This window comes from Toxotes jaculatrix, chromosome 6 (genome assembly GCF_017976425.1).
Source record: "Toxotes jaculatrix isolate fToxJac2 chromosome 6, fToxJac2.pri, whole genome shotgun sequence".
Classification (NCBI taxonomy): domain Eukaryota; kingdom Metazoa; phylum Chordata; class Actinopteri; family Toxotidae; genus Toxotes; species Toxotes jaculatrix.
Genome location: NC_054399.1, coordinates 5,484,814 through 5,500,002, shown reverse-complemented (window position 1 = coordinate 5,500,002; position 15,189 = coordinate 5,484,814). Strand labels below are relative to the sequence as shown.

Below are 15,189 nucleotides of genomic sequence, written 5' to 3'. Positions count from 1 at the left end.
CTTTATGCAAATGAATATTAATTAATATTGAAACACAAATTAGTTTTAATAATACCCTTGGATATTGGTCATGTGGCTTTTAAACGGTGTCAGCAAACAAACCAATATTACAAGTGTAATCAGAAGTTTAATTAAGGTAATACTTCTTTTGCTTTGGAGCCAGAAACCTAATCGATTCAGCCGGAGGAAAGTATCCAGTATAGTCTGAGTAGATATGATAGCACTGTATCTTTAGGATGCAGAAGCTTGGTAGCAATGATGGTTAGTAAGGAGTAGGCCTGTCTGCTTTGAATGGGCTGTGGTCTTAAGTAAAGATTAAAATGTCAAAGGTGGTATGAGGGCTTGAGAAAAAGATGTGATTCTTACTATATTCTATTCTGTTTTATTTCCTAATACAGTTATTTAGACTGGGTTTTCACAGCTGAAAGCTGCAACATGTGATATTAGCACACATGCGACATAACACGATGCTGTTGTTTGAAGCAGAAATACAGCAAAACATGTGGGGAAATAAAAGGTACTGATTCACCACAAGGCAATGTCCATGTAAAGCAACGGCTCCAGACTCCACCAGTTCAGGCTGACCTCTGCATGTGATTCAGAGCATCCAAGCAGGCACTCTGAGCTCCTGGCTGCGGTCCCCTCAGTCTCCTGCAGAGGGAGCCACAGTGTCCAGCAGCACAAAAGCAGGCAGCGGCAGCAGCGTAGCAGCAGCAAGCACGGTGCAGTCGACCTGAGAGGACCGGAGAGGAGCGGACTGTGTGCCGCCAACGTGAGGGAACGTTGCACAGATGAAGGGGCCGTCGCGGACAACTATCACATATTCCCCCGTTTGATTATTTATATCAGATAACACATTCCTCCTCCCTCCCGCCGGGACAGCACCGTCGCTGTGGGTCTTACATTCGGAGGGGCTTGTCTGTTTTTTTCTTTCCTCCGGGAGGCTGAATGGAAGCAGCAGCCGAGGGAGCGGTCGGGCTGTCGGAGGCCAGGGACGGGAGCCCGCTGTCCGCGGCCGCAGCATCCGATGATGCGGACACGGTGGTTGGAGTTAGCTACGGGATGGACGCCGCAGACATGGGTACGTTGTCACCTTTCAGATGAACCATTTTCGCCATGAACGCGTATTTCATTATGCTCGCATCCGTTTCCATTTAAGTGTGTGATGCTACCGCCGTGACCAAAAGTCCCGACTCATCTTTGCTAGCAAGGAATTGGTAAGCTAGGCTAGCAGCTAACTTAGCTGAATGGATGAAGGGAGCAGGTGAAGTTAGGTACTGTTACTGTAAAATGTTTATTGTACATGCGTGTAGGCACAGTCGTGACTAGCCAGTGACCCCCCCCCCCCCCCCCCCCAAAAAAAAACGAGAATAGGAAACCTGTACCAATAGCCGGATGTTTGAAAGACAAATATTAAGCATGGTGTAACTATAAATATGTCCAGTTACCTGGTTTGACATATAGGAATAGACGGGTGTAGCTAGGATTTCTTACCAGCCTCCTCCAAAGGAAGAATATTCCCCCCCTCCCTCGTTTTTAAGTAACGATATGTAAATTTTACAGCACCAAGCATAACCACCGCCTGTCACCCATAGGCTGTAGAAAAAACATTATATACTAGCAGAAACCAGTAACTGGCACCATCTTTAATTTGACAGTTTGTGGAGCCAGAAATTCCAAAAATTTGGCAAAGAGGGCGACTGATGAACAAACTGCAGCCACTGTGGCTGTGACTGTGGTAGGCTGAGACTCCTGGCACTAAGACATGCTCTTTTTTTATTTAAAGGGTGTTTCTTTTTAACTGAGACCAAGCCACCACATTGGAAGACGTGAGATAGGCCTTTGTCACAGCAGACATTTTGACTTGCCACGGAAGGAAAAGCACAGGTTGTTACTGATCATTGAATTATGGCTCTGTTTTATTAAAGTGCTTCAGCAACTCATGACAGTGACCCTGCACGAACAGTACCGAGACCCTGAATCTGAAGCAACTGAATGGGATTCATCCATCATTAATTTTATAATTTACACCTGTGCTTTTCCTAGTGTGGCATGTTAGAATGTCATCTGTGAAAAATATTAACAGTGTTGTACAGTTTTGTGTAGTGAATAACGGTTAGCTGTGTTGTCATTGCTTTGTTGCGGCCCTTTGTGTCATAGGCAGGTTACAGGCTGCATTTGTTGCATGTCTATCACTGATGAGACACGAGGGAGGTGTGCTAAGACATGAGAACCCTCCTTTCCGCTGTTGCCTAGATTGTGGACTTTGCATTCACAGACTTGTCCTTTACAGGTTTTTATCAGTGCTTGATTTGTAAAGCAACATAAATTTTGTTTTGAATGATTTTTAAAAGCACATTTTACATTTAAACGCATGTATGTGTTTCTGTGGGTGTATGTTGGGCTCTTGATTGCAACAGCTATCGGTCATGCTGTAATCTCTGGTCGTGTTTACTGTACCTCACAGTTTAGGGGTTTCATTGTCCCTGGTGACGAAACTGCTGACTTTGAAAAGAGCTCAGTACCTACGCATAGAACAGGCTCATGAATCAACGGGCTGTCCGGTGAGGGTTACTCGTTGAGCTTAGCTGCACCAGTGGATGAAAATGGAAGTGGGGTGCCTTTGGCTGCAGATGCCTTTTTTTTTTTCCTAGCATGTTTGATGGCGCGTGTCTCATGCACCCGGGGCAATTTCACAAGTGTGTGCCTGCTCACTCAATGCACCTTCACATGCAATGAAAAACACAAGCCTTACTTGAGAGAGAGAGAGAAAGATTGCGTGCTCAGATGTACAGTGTTAAACAGATCCATTATTGAGTACACCTGTCCCCTGCCACATGTATTCAGGTTGATGGTTCACAGATAGTTAGTATTCACCTGCCTGCTGTATTTTGAGTTGCCTGACATTGGCTGTGAGACGATCATAAAAGCAACAGAGGTTCTCTCAAGCCTTCAGTCTTCAACTTTGTTACCCCATTTGACCTCAGCTTTATTTATCTCTGAATCAGCTAATGCGGTAGGTTGAGTTGATTTTAAATATTACTGAGGCAAGACATATTTCAATTACGCCCATCATCCATGCAGCGCTGCCCTGATATGCTACTCGGCACGCATTTTATGGTTGCTAATGAAATCCCATTAAAGAAAAAGCCGGCCCAGTTGATATCTCGCAACAAGTCGTCCAGTGAAACAAATGTAAAATCACACGTTTTCTAATGAAAAGCCTTTGGGTACACACAGTTTAATCCATTATTCTATAAAGATGCAGATCCAAACACCTGCTGTAAAGTAAGCATTATTCCTGTGCTGTAGCAGAGTAAATTAACACACTACTCGTGTGAATCTGTTATTTCTCTCATTAGTATCAGCCAGTAGCATGTTGCTTTGAATATATCCCTGACATAAGCAGCCAGAGATGTCTCTTAAATACACGACTGCTTGAACAGAGATAAATTCTGTACATACATTTTAAAATGTATCACTAAAGGCTGAGAGAGAGAGTCAACCCAAACTCTGTTCTTTTTATCACCATTTTAATCAGACCTACAGCATGGTGTCATAATGTTATCAAACATCAAACATATCAACAACAATGAACGTGCAAACACATCAGCTCCCAGCTAGCAATATTATCAGACACTGCAGTGCTCTGTCGTAGTTTCTGTCCCTGTTTGACTTAATTATTCTTACATTGTGCTATTTGCAGCATGGTTTTGAAGGTGAACCTACTTCTGTGTTGTCGGTCTTCTTGTTTGTATTGCTAATACTGTGTGTGTCCGCTGACACGAAGCTTTTGTAGGTTAAGCTAGTTTGTCTCGTAAGCTCTGCAGAAGGGAGGGGTAGGTGTGGATCACACCATGACTCCCATGCAACATCTGTCAATGAAAGGTCTTAAAGAGAGAGAGAGTGCATTGGAGGCTGTTCAGCTGAAAAGTGTTAAACCCAGGGATTGTGTTAGTGTCGTTAGGGTAACGACAGTGTGTCATTTGCACTGCTCAGTAGGAATGAATGGAAATGTCAGCTGCAAAGGTCCGGCTTGATCGTTATTGGTTCCTTGAGATGCTGGATGTTCACGTAACTCGTCAAAGTGCTCAAACTGAGAGCTTGGCTAACGTCAGATCCTGCGTATGTGTAATTGCAGACTGCAGTGTTCAGCTCAGCTGCTCTGAATGTCTGAGTACAATGTTGTGTGGGTGTCACAGCTGGCTGTTAAATAGATGTCTGGGCTTTTAGTCCCATTCAAAGCTCCTCATCCTCAGGCAGTCGTAATTTGTCCCTATGGTCTCTTGTAAGTGTGACAGCGTCTCGCTTATCTTCTCCCCACACTCGTACCCAACTCCTGTCACCTCTAACCTCCGCAGCCTTTTTTGTTTTTTACCTCCTCTCCTCACTTCTCCTTACTCTCCTCTTCTTTCCTCTCACCTGCCTTCTGTCCTCTCGTCTTACTCCCTGAGTGAGATACAACACATCTACCTCCTCCTCTGCGAGTGATTCCCCCGGCTCAGTCATTTGTCACTACCCATCAGTCCTCTACCGCTCTTGTGTTTCACCGCTTTAGGCATGGCCTGTCAGAATTGCTGACGGAAGCACAAAGGGTGGTTGCCTCCTGTGGAATTTACCATTCATCTGTTTCCTCCATATTATTCCCTCTGCGAGGTCTCTGTCACCATCTCCCTCTCTCTCCCTCTGTGCCAGGATCAGTTTGTATCCCGGTGGCCTGTTCACCGAGCTTGGATAGGAGTTTGAACCTCTGCCAGGTTATTTGATGTCATGTTATTTAACAAATGTAGATGATGACGCAGTTCAGTTACGTCTTACATGCTGCTGATTTTGTCTGCAGGTGGGGGCTGTGTGCCACAGTAGCTATTTTAAACAGACACGGCAGGAGCGTTGTGTTTGCTGCTGTCTGTCCTTGTGCTCGACCAGGTTTTTTCATTTTCTGAGCGATACCTTCTGGGAAGATCAGGGAGGGAGAGAGTAAATAGAGGAGATGGAGACGGAGACGGAGGCAGGGAGGAGAGACACACAAAGAATTTTAGGTTGCACTGTCTTCTGTTGTGGTGAATTTGCTGCTGTAAAAGACTGCATATGTGCCACTGAATGAGGCTCTGTCGTGTCAAGCTGCCCAGGCTTCCCTCAGAAGGGTAATAAGGCAGGGACCTGCTGTTTTCAATTAAGGGAGTTTATGTGCCCACTGTGCAGGCTATTATTATTTCATAACTGGCAGGAGCATGTGCACAGTCAGACAGGAACACGAAGCTGTCAAACTTATCCGAACCACCTTCATAGAATTAGTGGAGATTATTTCTCAGCGAAGAAAGCATTCAAGTGGTACCTGCGTGGGGCTTCAGTAATCACACCTATTCTGGAAATTAGAAAGTGAAGCTGGATGTTTGCAGATTTGGGACCTTGGGGCTACTGTGACCACACCTGTACTGTGCACAGCAGTGTTTGTGTGAATGTTTTCCCTGTGTTTTCATCACACTTTCAATCAATTTCTGACACTTTATAGACCAAGTGAAAAAAACTTATTAACCCAGCAGATAATTAACACTTTGATCAATAATGAAAACCATAGTTCCCCTGTAATATAGAGCAGATGCCATTGAAAATTCTTTTTTTTTTCTGACAGTTATTTACAGTCTGAGCCAATTCAAAGTGAATGGTAAACAAAGCCCTTGCACGGTAGAGGACAGAGATGCTGGAGGGTCAATGTAAGTTTAATGGGATCTGAGCAGTGAGAAAATTTATTCATTCATTAAACAGTGTGGGCCTGGTCGGCAAATTCAGTCTCCCTGACCCTGCTACAGGCAATACTCTCCCCCTTGCTCATGTGATGGTGAATTTGCTGTGGATCCAGGGAGAAGAGTGGACTTAAGTAATCAAGGCTGCATTTTCTGGTGTCTATCTGAAATCACTGACTGGCCTGAAGCACAGATTTTGTCTCATCTTAAGTTTATGAGTTGGATTTACTGCCCTGTTTGCTCAGATTTGTCACTCCGGCCATGATTTATTGAGCTTTTTGTGGGTAGCTTCTGACACACTCTGTGCCCACCGTAGTGACGTACATTTTATTTATTAAATAGGCGTAGTGATGTGAAAGCACACCTCACCTGTCACGTGAGGCAGAGCTTGTATATAATCAGTCCTTCTTCCCTTTACATATAGAAATAATTGTGCAAGTAATGAGGGGTGATACTGCTGCTGGATTCACTGCATTCAGCTTCACAGCTGTGATGTGAATGTGTATACTGAAATATTTCTATTTCGGTATACACATTTTTTTCATTTGTTTTTCTGAGCTTGCTGATCTCAGCCCAGTTTCAACCATATAATTGTGTTTTTAGAGTTGTTTTCCACTTGCAGTTTGTACTTACGAAGTAATTCCAAATACATAATTACTGTTTCACCGAATGCTAATTACATGCATATTGTAAACACAGACTGAACAAAGGTACAGTGCAAACTGTCCTCTGCTTTCATGTCCACAGTTCTGGCCTTGGATCTCTTCAAGGTTGTTATGTCACAGTTACAAGGTTGTGTTGCTCCCAAATTGTAATATGTTCTGCTCCAAAATCCCATCAGTGTGTGATTATTACTTTCTTCGCACTGCAGGGAAAAATACTCGGTTCGCTCTTCTCCAGGCTCTCTCCACATTCGCATTTCTGTCTCCTCCATGTTTTGACTCTCTGTGGCAGCCCAGTAAAGAGTGTTCATTTTCCACACAGTTTCGTGCTGGATCAGCAGCTGCAGGCTGTGTTATTTGCTGCATTGTATTTTACAAAAGGCCAAGGCTGCTATCTGTCTGTCTGTCTGTCAGCCAGTTTTTTTTTTTTTTTACTGTAGTTGTGGAGAGGATTTCTCTTTGAAACCACAGTGAGTGCAGCCTCACACTGTGCATGAGACAGAGGCAGTTTTCTGTTGGTAGAATGGTAAATGATAGCATACACCTTGCTGAGTAATTAACTGTATACCTAAGGCTGCTACAGATAACTGATACTGATTGAAGCAATTTAAATCTAGACTGCTGCTTTTGTTGTCATTGTTGAATTTAAGTACTTATTGTCAGGGGCAGCGCTGGGAAAACCATTTCAGCTTTCTGACGGTTAGATAATGCAACACAAATCTGTAATGCATGTGTAAGTGTTACCGCCGAAACAACTCACTGCGTGCGTACGACTGTGTGTTGCCTTCTTGAGCGATACAAGAGTTTGATTGTTTTGTTTGAATTTCAGCTCTGTAGTGCCATCAAATCTGCAGGTGGCTGTGTAGATTTTTTTCTGTGCAGGTGTGAGACTGACGGGAGCTGCTGCGACCTGCACTGTTCTGTGTTCCTTCTGTAGTTAGAGCAGATTACCCTCCACTGAGTCACCACCGCCGGCAGAAGATGCTGCCCTCAGCAATAACACAGCAGCACACAGGAGTCAGGCTGATCACCGCCCTGTTTATTTGTATTACTAACTCTCAACTCTCATAACTCTGTATCCACTGTACTCCTCTCCTCTCCTCTCCTTTCCTCTCCTCTCCTCTCCTCTCCTCAGCCCCTTAGTCCATAAAAGGACTCTTTTCCCTTGCTTGACAGCTTTCACTGCATTTTGAGGATCAGCAAGGATCACTCAGCTCAGTCGTGATCTGGGAGCTCAGCAATGAAAAACATACTGAAATTGCATAAGAGTTTGAGCACTCGTGTTTGTTTGTGTGCGTGTGTGTGTGTGTGTGTCTGTGTGCGTGTGTGTGTGTGTGTGTGTGTGTCATTTTGCCAGGAGGACTGAGCTGTTTTTAGCTTTGCCCACAGAACAGGGTGCTGCTACTCAACCCTGTCAGTCTCATCCCAGGGGGAGTATAGGACACACACACGCGCTTGACATATCAATCTAATGGTATTAATACAACATTCCCAGTAGTTAGCCTAAAACTGTGACTATAAAATGAACCATAAACCACTCATAAACACACAGGTAGATGTCTGCATCCCTGACAGTGAGGGGTAGCTGTTGTATTGAGTGTTTGGAGGTGTATGTGTGTGTGTGTGTGTGTGTGTGTGTGGTTTCCCTTTGGTGTGTGTAAAAACAAGCTGCTATCGTTGTTGTGCTCACGATATTCTGTCAGAGCTTGGCTGAGCAGCTAGACTCCTCTTCAGCAAAGACAACTTTCCCCGCATCTCCTCGCTTTGGATTTCCATTTCAAAGTCCGCTGAGCTTTCAGGCCTCTCCAAGGAAAAATTACACTTTCATAGCCACCTGTTCCATCAGTTCGATCCACAGTGTGAAATGGGGATGTAACTGTTGCAGGCTCCTCTGAACGGTGGGAGAATTTAGTCGGGAGTCATTAGCTGCCGTCACTAATTGCGGAGTCAGTCATGTAAGCCACCTCTCATTGTCACAGTTTAAATGTTAAATAAATGGATTTGGACGGTGAAAGCGGCGGGCGGTAGAGTGCTGACTGGCAGAGTCCTGGCAAGTGTGGCATTTTATTGATGTTTGCACTTTTATCAGACGATTTCTTCTGTCAACCTTTTCACTGGCAGAGAAATGTGGAAAACTTGACTGTTCTGATAACAGAAGGCGTTCCTGCAGTCATCAGTGAATCTCTCTGAAACCTGTAAAGATGTCAGGTGCATTTGCTCTAATGTTGAAGAGCAACAGAGACAGTATGTAACAGGCAGCCAGCAAACCAGAAAACCAGACGGTCTCTTGACTTCCACCTGTCCTTGCGTTGGCACCATCTTATCCCGATAATCCAGATCGTTAGTCTAGTAGCCTAGGATTGGGATTAGGGATAGCAAAGTAATAGTGACCGTGACTTGGCTGGCTTTGCATTTGGGCTGCTGTCTGCCTGTGAGACGCTTACAAAACCTCAGAAGATTCAGATTCTGTCTGGGTGAACCACAGTCAAGCCAGGCCAACTGGAGTTATGGGGACGAGTGTGTCTGCAGTGTTTCCTGCTCTGAAACAGTGGAGAAGGCCTGAGCTGAAAATTATAGGTGTAGGTCTGTTTTGGTATGTAGTGCGCTGTTTTACAGCTCAGCAGTAGTTTGTTGTCTTAAGAAAATCAGTGGTGCTTGCTCTGTTTTCATCTGCTTAAATGGCATGGAAAAAAGATTGCAGCTTAGTCTAAAGCAAGCAGCACCGTTGCCGTAGTTTTTCTCTTGGAAATAGCTCTTTTGAACTTAATTACAGTTTGCATTTCATAGAGGTTTTTTTTTTTTGTATTTCCACAGCGTCTTAATCAAACTGTAACAGTAACACTAACCCTGGCTAATTTGGTAATTAATTATAGAAGAGGTCTCTTAACTTGTGTAGAGAGGACACAAATTAGTCAAACAGCAATGTTGATAATTGAGTAGTCAATTAGTTCATTTTTTAAGCAGAAATGCTCATTATTCTCTAATTTTTGTTTGTGCTTGCTGTCAGTCAGACAAAACAAATTCATCTGAAAATGTTACCTTGGGCTCTGGGAGATTGTCATGGGCAGTATTCAATATTTTTGTATTTTCTGACATTTTATTGATCAAACAATTGATCTATTTATTGAGAAAGTAATGAGCAGATTAAAGAAAAACATTGTGACTTGCAGCTCGGTAGTATTTCTCAGAAAGCTTTCTTGTAGCTTTTCAGCCGCTGTTTGTCTGTGCATCGTTCATCATCTAGTTTCAAGCTGAATGTCTCAAAGGGAGGTTTTTCTGATCCAGCTGATGGCAGGAAGCTTTTTATTAAGCCGGCTTGCCTGCCTGATGCTATTGATCATAATGGATGACTTGGCACAATGAAAAGCTGTCCTGTCCTCTCCTCTCCGGCCCCCTGCTTATACTCCCCCTTATACAAAGTGTATGATATGCACTGACAGGGACGCATCATTTCCCCCTCTGTGCACACCGTTTTGTTCAGGAAATCAGAGAATTGCCCGGGGGGGTGTTTTAGGTAGAATCTCGTGGATGTGTGCCGATACCACCATGCCGGTTTAAGTCGTGTTAACTTATTTAGAGCTGGGTTCAACCATACTTTCTGCAGTAGTCTGTAAGTAGCTAGCATTACTGATTATATGTATTCCTCTGCCTGTGGCTGCCTCTTTGTGTGTTTACATTCAGAAGCTGTAAGGATAAGCCATAAGGATGTTATTCTGCCAGAGTGCCGTAATTGCGAGGAACGTTTAAGCCTCTTTGAAAAGCTTAGCATTAGTAAGTTGATGACCCTTTAATTATAACTGTCACCATCCAAGTAGCATTGCACTGATGATCAGTTTAGAGGAATTATTGATATCCTTAGATGCACACACAGATATCTACACCTACACACCCGTAGAGAGAAACAGTGAGTATGTTTACATGGGCATTAGTGCTGGGATTGTAGAGTCTCCTGCTAATGTGTTTGTGCATAGTAACATCATGTCCTAGTTACAGAAACACAGAGAAGCTCGTTTGCTGGTTGGGTTGGGCTGGATTACTCCGAGAGAAACCAGGATACTGTGACATGTAAACACTTATCCATGTTTCTGGTCACACTCCATCTGCACGGGTGTTTAAAATATAACAGTTAAAAGTTGAACTGAAAGTATCACTTTACAGTTGACAGTGGTAAACAAAACAACAAAACAGTAAAGTAGGTTCAGCTGTTGACAGAAAGGAGTAGGGAGATGTCAAGGTTTCCGAAAATATCACCTGCAGAGACAACAGAGAGTTATCAGGAGCCTGGAGACCGTCGTATGTGTTTACCAAGTAAACACCATATGCTGGAAATCATTAAGGACATGATAAGACTTATAATACTAGATTATCACGCAGTCGTACTCTATTAGGCCTTTTTACTGCCTCTACATTTTCATTCTGGACTGATGCCAGGGACAGAGAATGAGGACCATACTGGCTAACTGGTGCAGTCATGGAAAAATACTCAGTCTACTGGCTACTGAGATCAAGGGCTCAGGGGTGGAATGGCCCGACGACACCGATTTAGGATCAGTTTGCCTTCCCTCAGTCTAAACAGCAGCCATCGCTGTTGTATAACCCCACTGAGCAGAGTGAACTAGGCTAAGGTTAACCATAAATTAACATATTCTAAAAAAAAAAAAAAGGAGGTCCTCCAGGCGGCTCGGTCTGTCTTCACTTCTGCAGCATCCTGAACATGAGACAACAAATGACTCTCCTCTAACCACTCATTTCATCCTCACGCTGTTGTCAGAGATAATATTACAATACCACAGCTTTGTTCACTGGGCAAAATACTGACATAAGAGCTGACTGTATTTTACTCCACGTTGCATCGAGTTGGCTGCCTTGTTGATCTCCCTGCTCTTTTAAAATTTGACAGCATCATGGACTCATGGACTTTCTACAGGTCAGGTCGGGCGCACTTTGACACAATAATCGTACGCTGCTTTGTTGTGGCATGAAAAATTAACGGCCAATCAATAGCTGGAGCACCATCGCTCAGCCTCTGCCAATATAACAAACAATCGTCTCAGAGACTGCCTCTTACTTAGCTCATCCTCGGGGAGTCCTAGTATCGATCCCATCTGGGTCAGACATTGCTGTCAGTAACACACATCACTGGTGCCTTCGCCATACAATATTAACAATTAGGTGAGACACATAAGTCATTTTTTTTTTGGATGTAGTTTAAAAACAAAAGCAAGGTTTGATATTGTTAATGTCCAGAAGACTGCTGCTGGTTTTGTTTTGCCTTTTCAGTCATGCTTATATTAATGGTAGCAAGCCTGTATGCATGTGCATGTGTGTACATTGTGTCATACATTTCTCTGTGGCTGTGCTAATGCTTCTGTTTAACAGCAGCGTGCGAGGGACATGTGGAAGGCAGCATCTGTCTGCTGATTCCAGGCACACGTGCCTTAGTCATAAAAATGCTGGTTGACCTCAATTGGGGCACCATGGAAACAAGAGAGAGAAAAAGTGTGTGTTTGCACGTGTGTGTGTGTGTGTGTGTGAATAGAAGAGTGAATAGCAGAATATCCGACCGTGAGCTGGCTAGTCATTCGTATGTTTCTTCAGGAGTACACTTCTCAGGATCTGCGCTATCCTGCACATTTCACAGCAAGTTTGAACAAGAATTAGTTTTATGTGTGTTTATGTGTCATGTGCTATGACTGTTAGTTCTGCAGGGATCTTATTTCAGCTAATGCTGTGTGCGGAAGAGCTTGTGGCAGCAGCAGAGGCGTTGATAAAAAGTGTTTCATATCTACATTGGCAGTGAGCATTTTATCACACATTTAGGTGTTTAATCAGATTTTTAATACACTAGATATTGTCTACATACAGGACTACATTTACCCTTCAACAAGAAGCGAGTCAGTCATCACTCTTCTGTGCTGCCTTGAAACAGTTTTCAAAGCGGCAAATCTTTATTTCAAATACTACAGGAGATTCTAGTGGAAAGTTTATAAAGATAGCAAATCTGACCGGCTGAATTTGGGAAGCTGTGCATAAAATGAGGCACAAGTCATCTTGAATATTTCTATTTGATAGAATGGATTTGAATAGTGTGGGGTTTGAGTGTTTTCCTCTGTGCAAACAGTATTTGTAGTTCCATCCCCTGAAGAACTCTACAGACTGCTGCTGCAGCATGATGGTGGAGTAGGGATTTTTTTTCCCTCCTTCCTACAGCCTCTTATCACTGTGGAGGGTGGAATTGCTTGTATTCCTATTAGAGGTCAATAGACTGTGCTCCTGGGTTGAGGTATATTTCTGAAAATGTTTTTCACACAGTTTTTATGGGAAAGTCATCATGAGATGTGGCAAATACATTAGTTGACAAATGTAATTATTGAATATACTGCTTTCCTTAGATTTTAGCAGTTATGATAGCTTTAATTCCCTTAACAGAATAATACTGAGCTTCCTCTCAGAGCCGTCTCTGTCGTCCCATAATTTAATTAATTTGTAGTAGTGGTTCTTCTTCTTGTCTGGGTTTACTTTATGTTGGCGAGGACTGTCGAGGATTAAGTGAATGCACCACCTTAAATCCTGATTTGGATAGAAGACTCAGGAAGGTTTACGGATATTTCAGGATGCAAAGAACCTCATATGTGTCTGCAATACTGCTTTTACAATTAAAAGTCAAATACAGTGGGAATATTGTATTGGGAATATTATAAAGACATCATATAGGAACCAGATATATGTATATACTATGTATATAGTTCATCCATCCATCTGTCTGTACTGTATAGACACGAATTGATCTGTGTCACTGGTTAAACAGTCATCGTGGTGGTTTGCAACTGCAAGTAGAAAGTAGGGAGGGATAGAGCACATGCTTTGACGCCCACAGTCAGACTCACACATGCTCGGTCACCACACACACACACACACACACACACACACACACACTCACACTCACACTCACACTCACAGCGCCTTTAAACCTGTAGTCAGTGAGCAGTCGCACACTCACATACCTACACATGCATGCATTCTCTGAGGGCAGTCTTAACAGGTGCAGACATGCGGAAAGGAAGAGATGCGGCTGCAGTAAGAAACATGTCATACACTCTCTCTCTCGCTCTCTCTCTCTCTCTCTCTCTCTCTCTCTCTCTCTCTCTCTCTCTCTCTCTCTCTCACACACACACAAATGTATGCACACATAGAGAACATGAATTTGGAAATCACAGGAGCGACATCAAAGAGCCACATTTCGTCAGCCAATCGTATGCATTCTCACACTTGGACCTATAGTCACAAAAAATAGTAGGTCATGGTAAAAAGCAGGAGAGCGTCCTCTTTAATTATCTGCTCTGCATTGCAAACATTCCTTCATCACTGCATTTTTTTTTTCCCCTCACATTTTATTCCCAGGATGTTCCAGCTTGCAGGGAACGTTGCCGGGATTGCTTTGACTCACTCATTCCACTGTGTGTGTGTGTGTGTGTGTGTCAAAGGGAGAGAGATAGAGAGACAGAGCAGGAGGAGGGGTGGCAAACAGGCTACTCTGCGCCTCAGTCACATGGGCATCCACGAGAGGCAGGCAGAGGCAGAGACTAGAGAGGCTGGCTATCAGTTCAGCTGCAAACACAGAGTCAAGCTGTGAAGATGCTATCCCACTCCTGAGTGACACTGGGTTATATAGGTTAGCTGTTAGTGTCTCAGCTGGTGAGGGGACACACACTGAATCGCGCTGTACGAGTTATGGGTTGGAGCTTCCAAAGATTTACAGCCAGAAAGTAATATTTTATCTTCTCTCATCTTTATTTGCCCTTAGTTATTGACTAAGTCAGAGTATTGACACTGAGCCCCCAAATCGATCTGATTTCAGTTCAGGGACAGAATCAGTAAAGTAGAATCCACACACTGTGTTACTTGACTTCCATGGACTCACATCTTGTAGCCACAGATCCTTTCTCTTTAACAAACACACACTGAAAGTTCAGATCAGTGTACAGTGTCTTTTTTTAGCCTATCCCTCTCGTGGATCCGATCTCTAGATTTGCTACGCGAGAGCCTGAGTCAGCTGATCGTCCTGAGTCACGACGGAAACGTTGCTGGGTCTGCACAGACTGTCATTATTCACTTTACAATTTACGGGACTGTTGTGACTCATATATCCAACTGTCATCTACATTACATTTTTACTTAAAATGACCTTTTTGTGCAGGTTGTAATAACTCGTGCAGCCCTGACTGAACCACCCACAACAAGTAACCAGATGTATATGTTTACTGTGAAAAGGTACAAATGCAAATGTTGCAAAGAATTGTAAGAACTGATATTGAATCACATCATAAAGTTCTACAAAACCACTTCTCTGGCCATTATTCTACGCCATAGCTCAGGAAAATAAGAGCAGATTGTGAACATATTTTACATTTGACTGTTTTATCTTTATTTTATCTTTTTATTGTTTATCAGGTTTTTTTATGTTTAAATTATTTATAGATTCTATTCTACATTAGCTCCCTTGTGTCATTTATTAGTCTACATCATTCTAGTGGGATTAATAAAGCTGTTTGCATTGTCATGGCTTACTGGGTCACTTTTTCCTGCTTTTTGTTCATGACAGTCAGACTGTTTCTGCCGTTTCTGTTTTGGTCTGATATTGGTTAGAGTCTTGTGCTGTCTGAAGAGGCCTCTCATCCACTAATTCTTTCTCTTTCCACTCATTTATTTGCTCATTTTCTGTTCTCTCTTTCCCGCCCTCCTTAGCCTTCTCTGCATTATTATTCTGAGTGTTATACATCTAT

The 15,189-nt window shown here is 43.2% G+C and overlaps 1 protein-coding gene across 1 annotated transcript in view; it reads left to right on the top strand.

Annotated features, from left to right (window-relative positions):
• Positions 1 to 757: 757 nt before the first annotated feature.
• pip5k1ca (phosphatidylinositol-4-phosphate 5-kinase, type I, gamma a) overlaps positions 758 to 15,189 on the top strand; it is a 38,193-nt gene continuing 23,761 nt past the window's right edge. Inside the window, exon 1 of the mRNA XM_041040140.1 lies at positions 758 to 1,081. Coding sequence (XP_040896074.1) covers positions 949 to 1,081 — 133 coding nt within the window. The 5' untranslated portion in view covers positions 758 to 948. The remainder of the gene's footprint in view (positions 1,082 to 15,189) is intronic.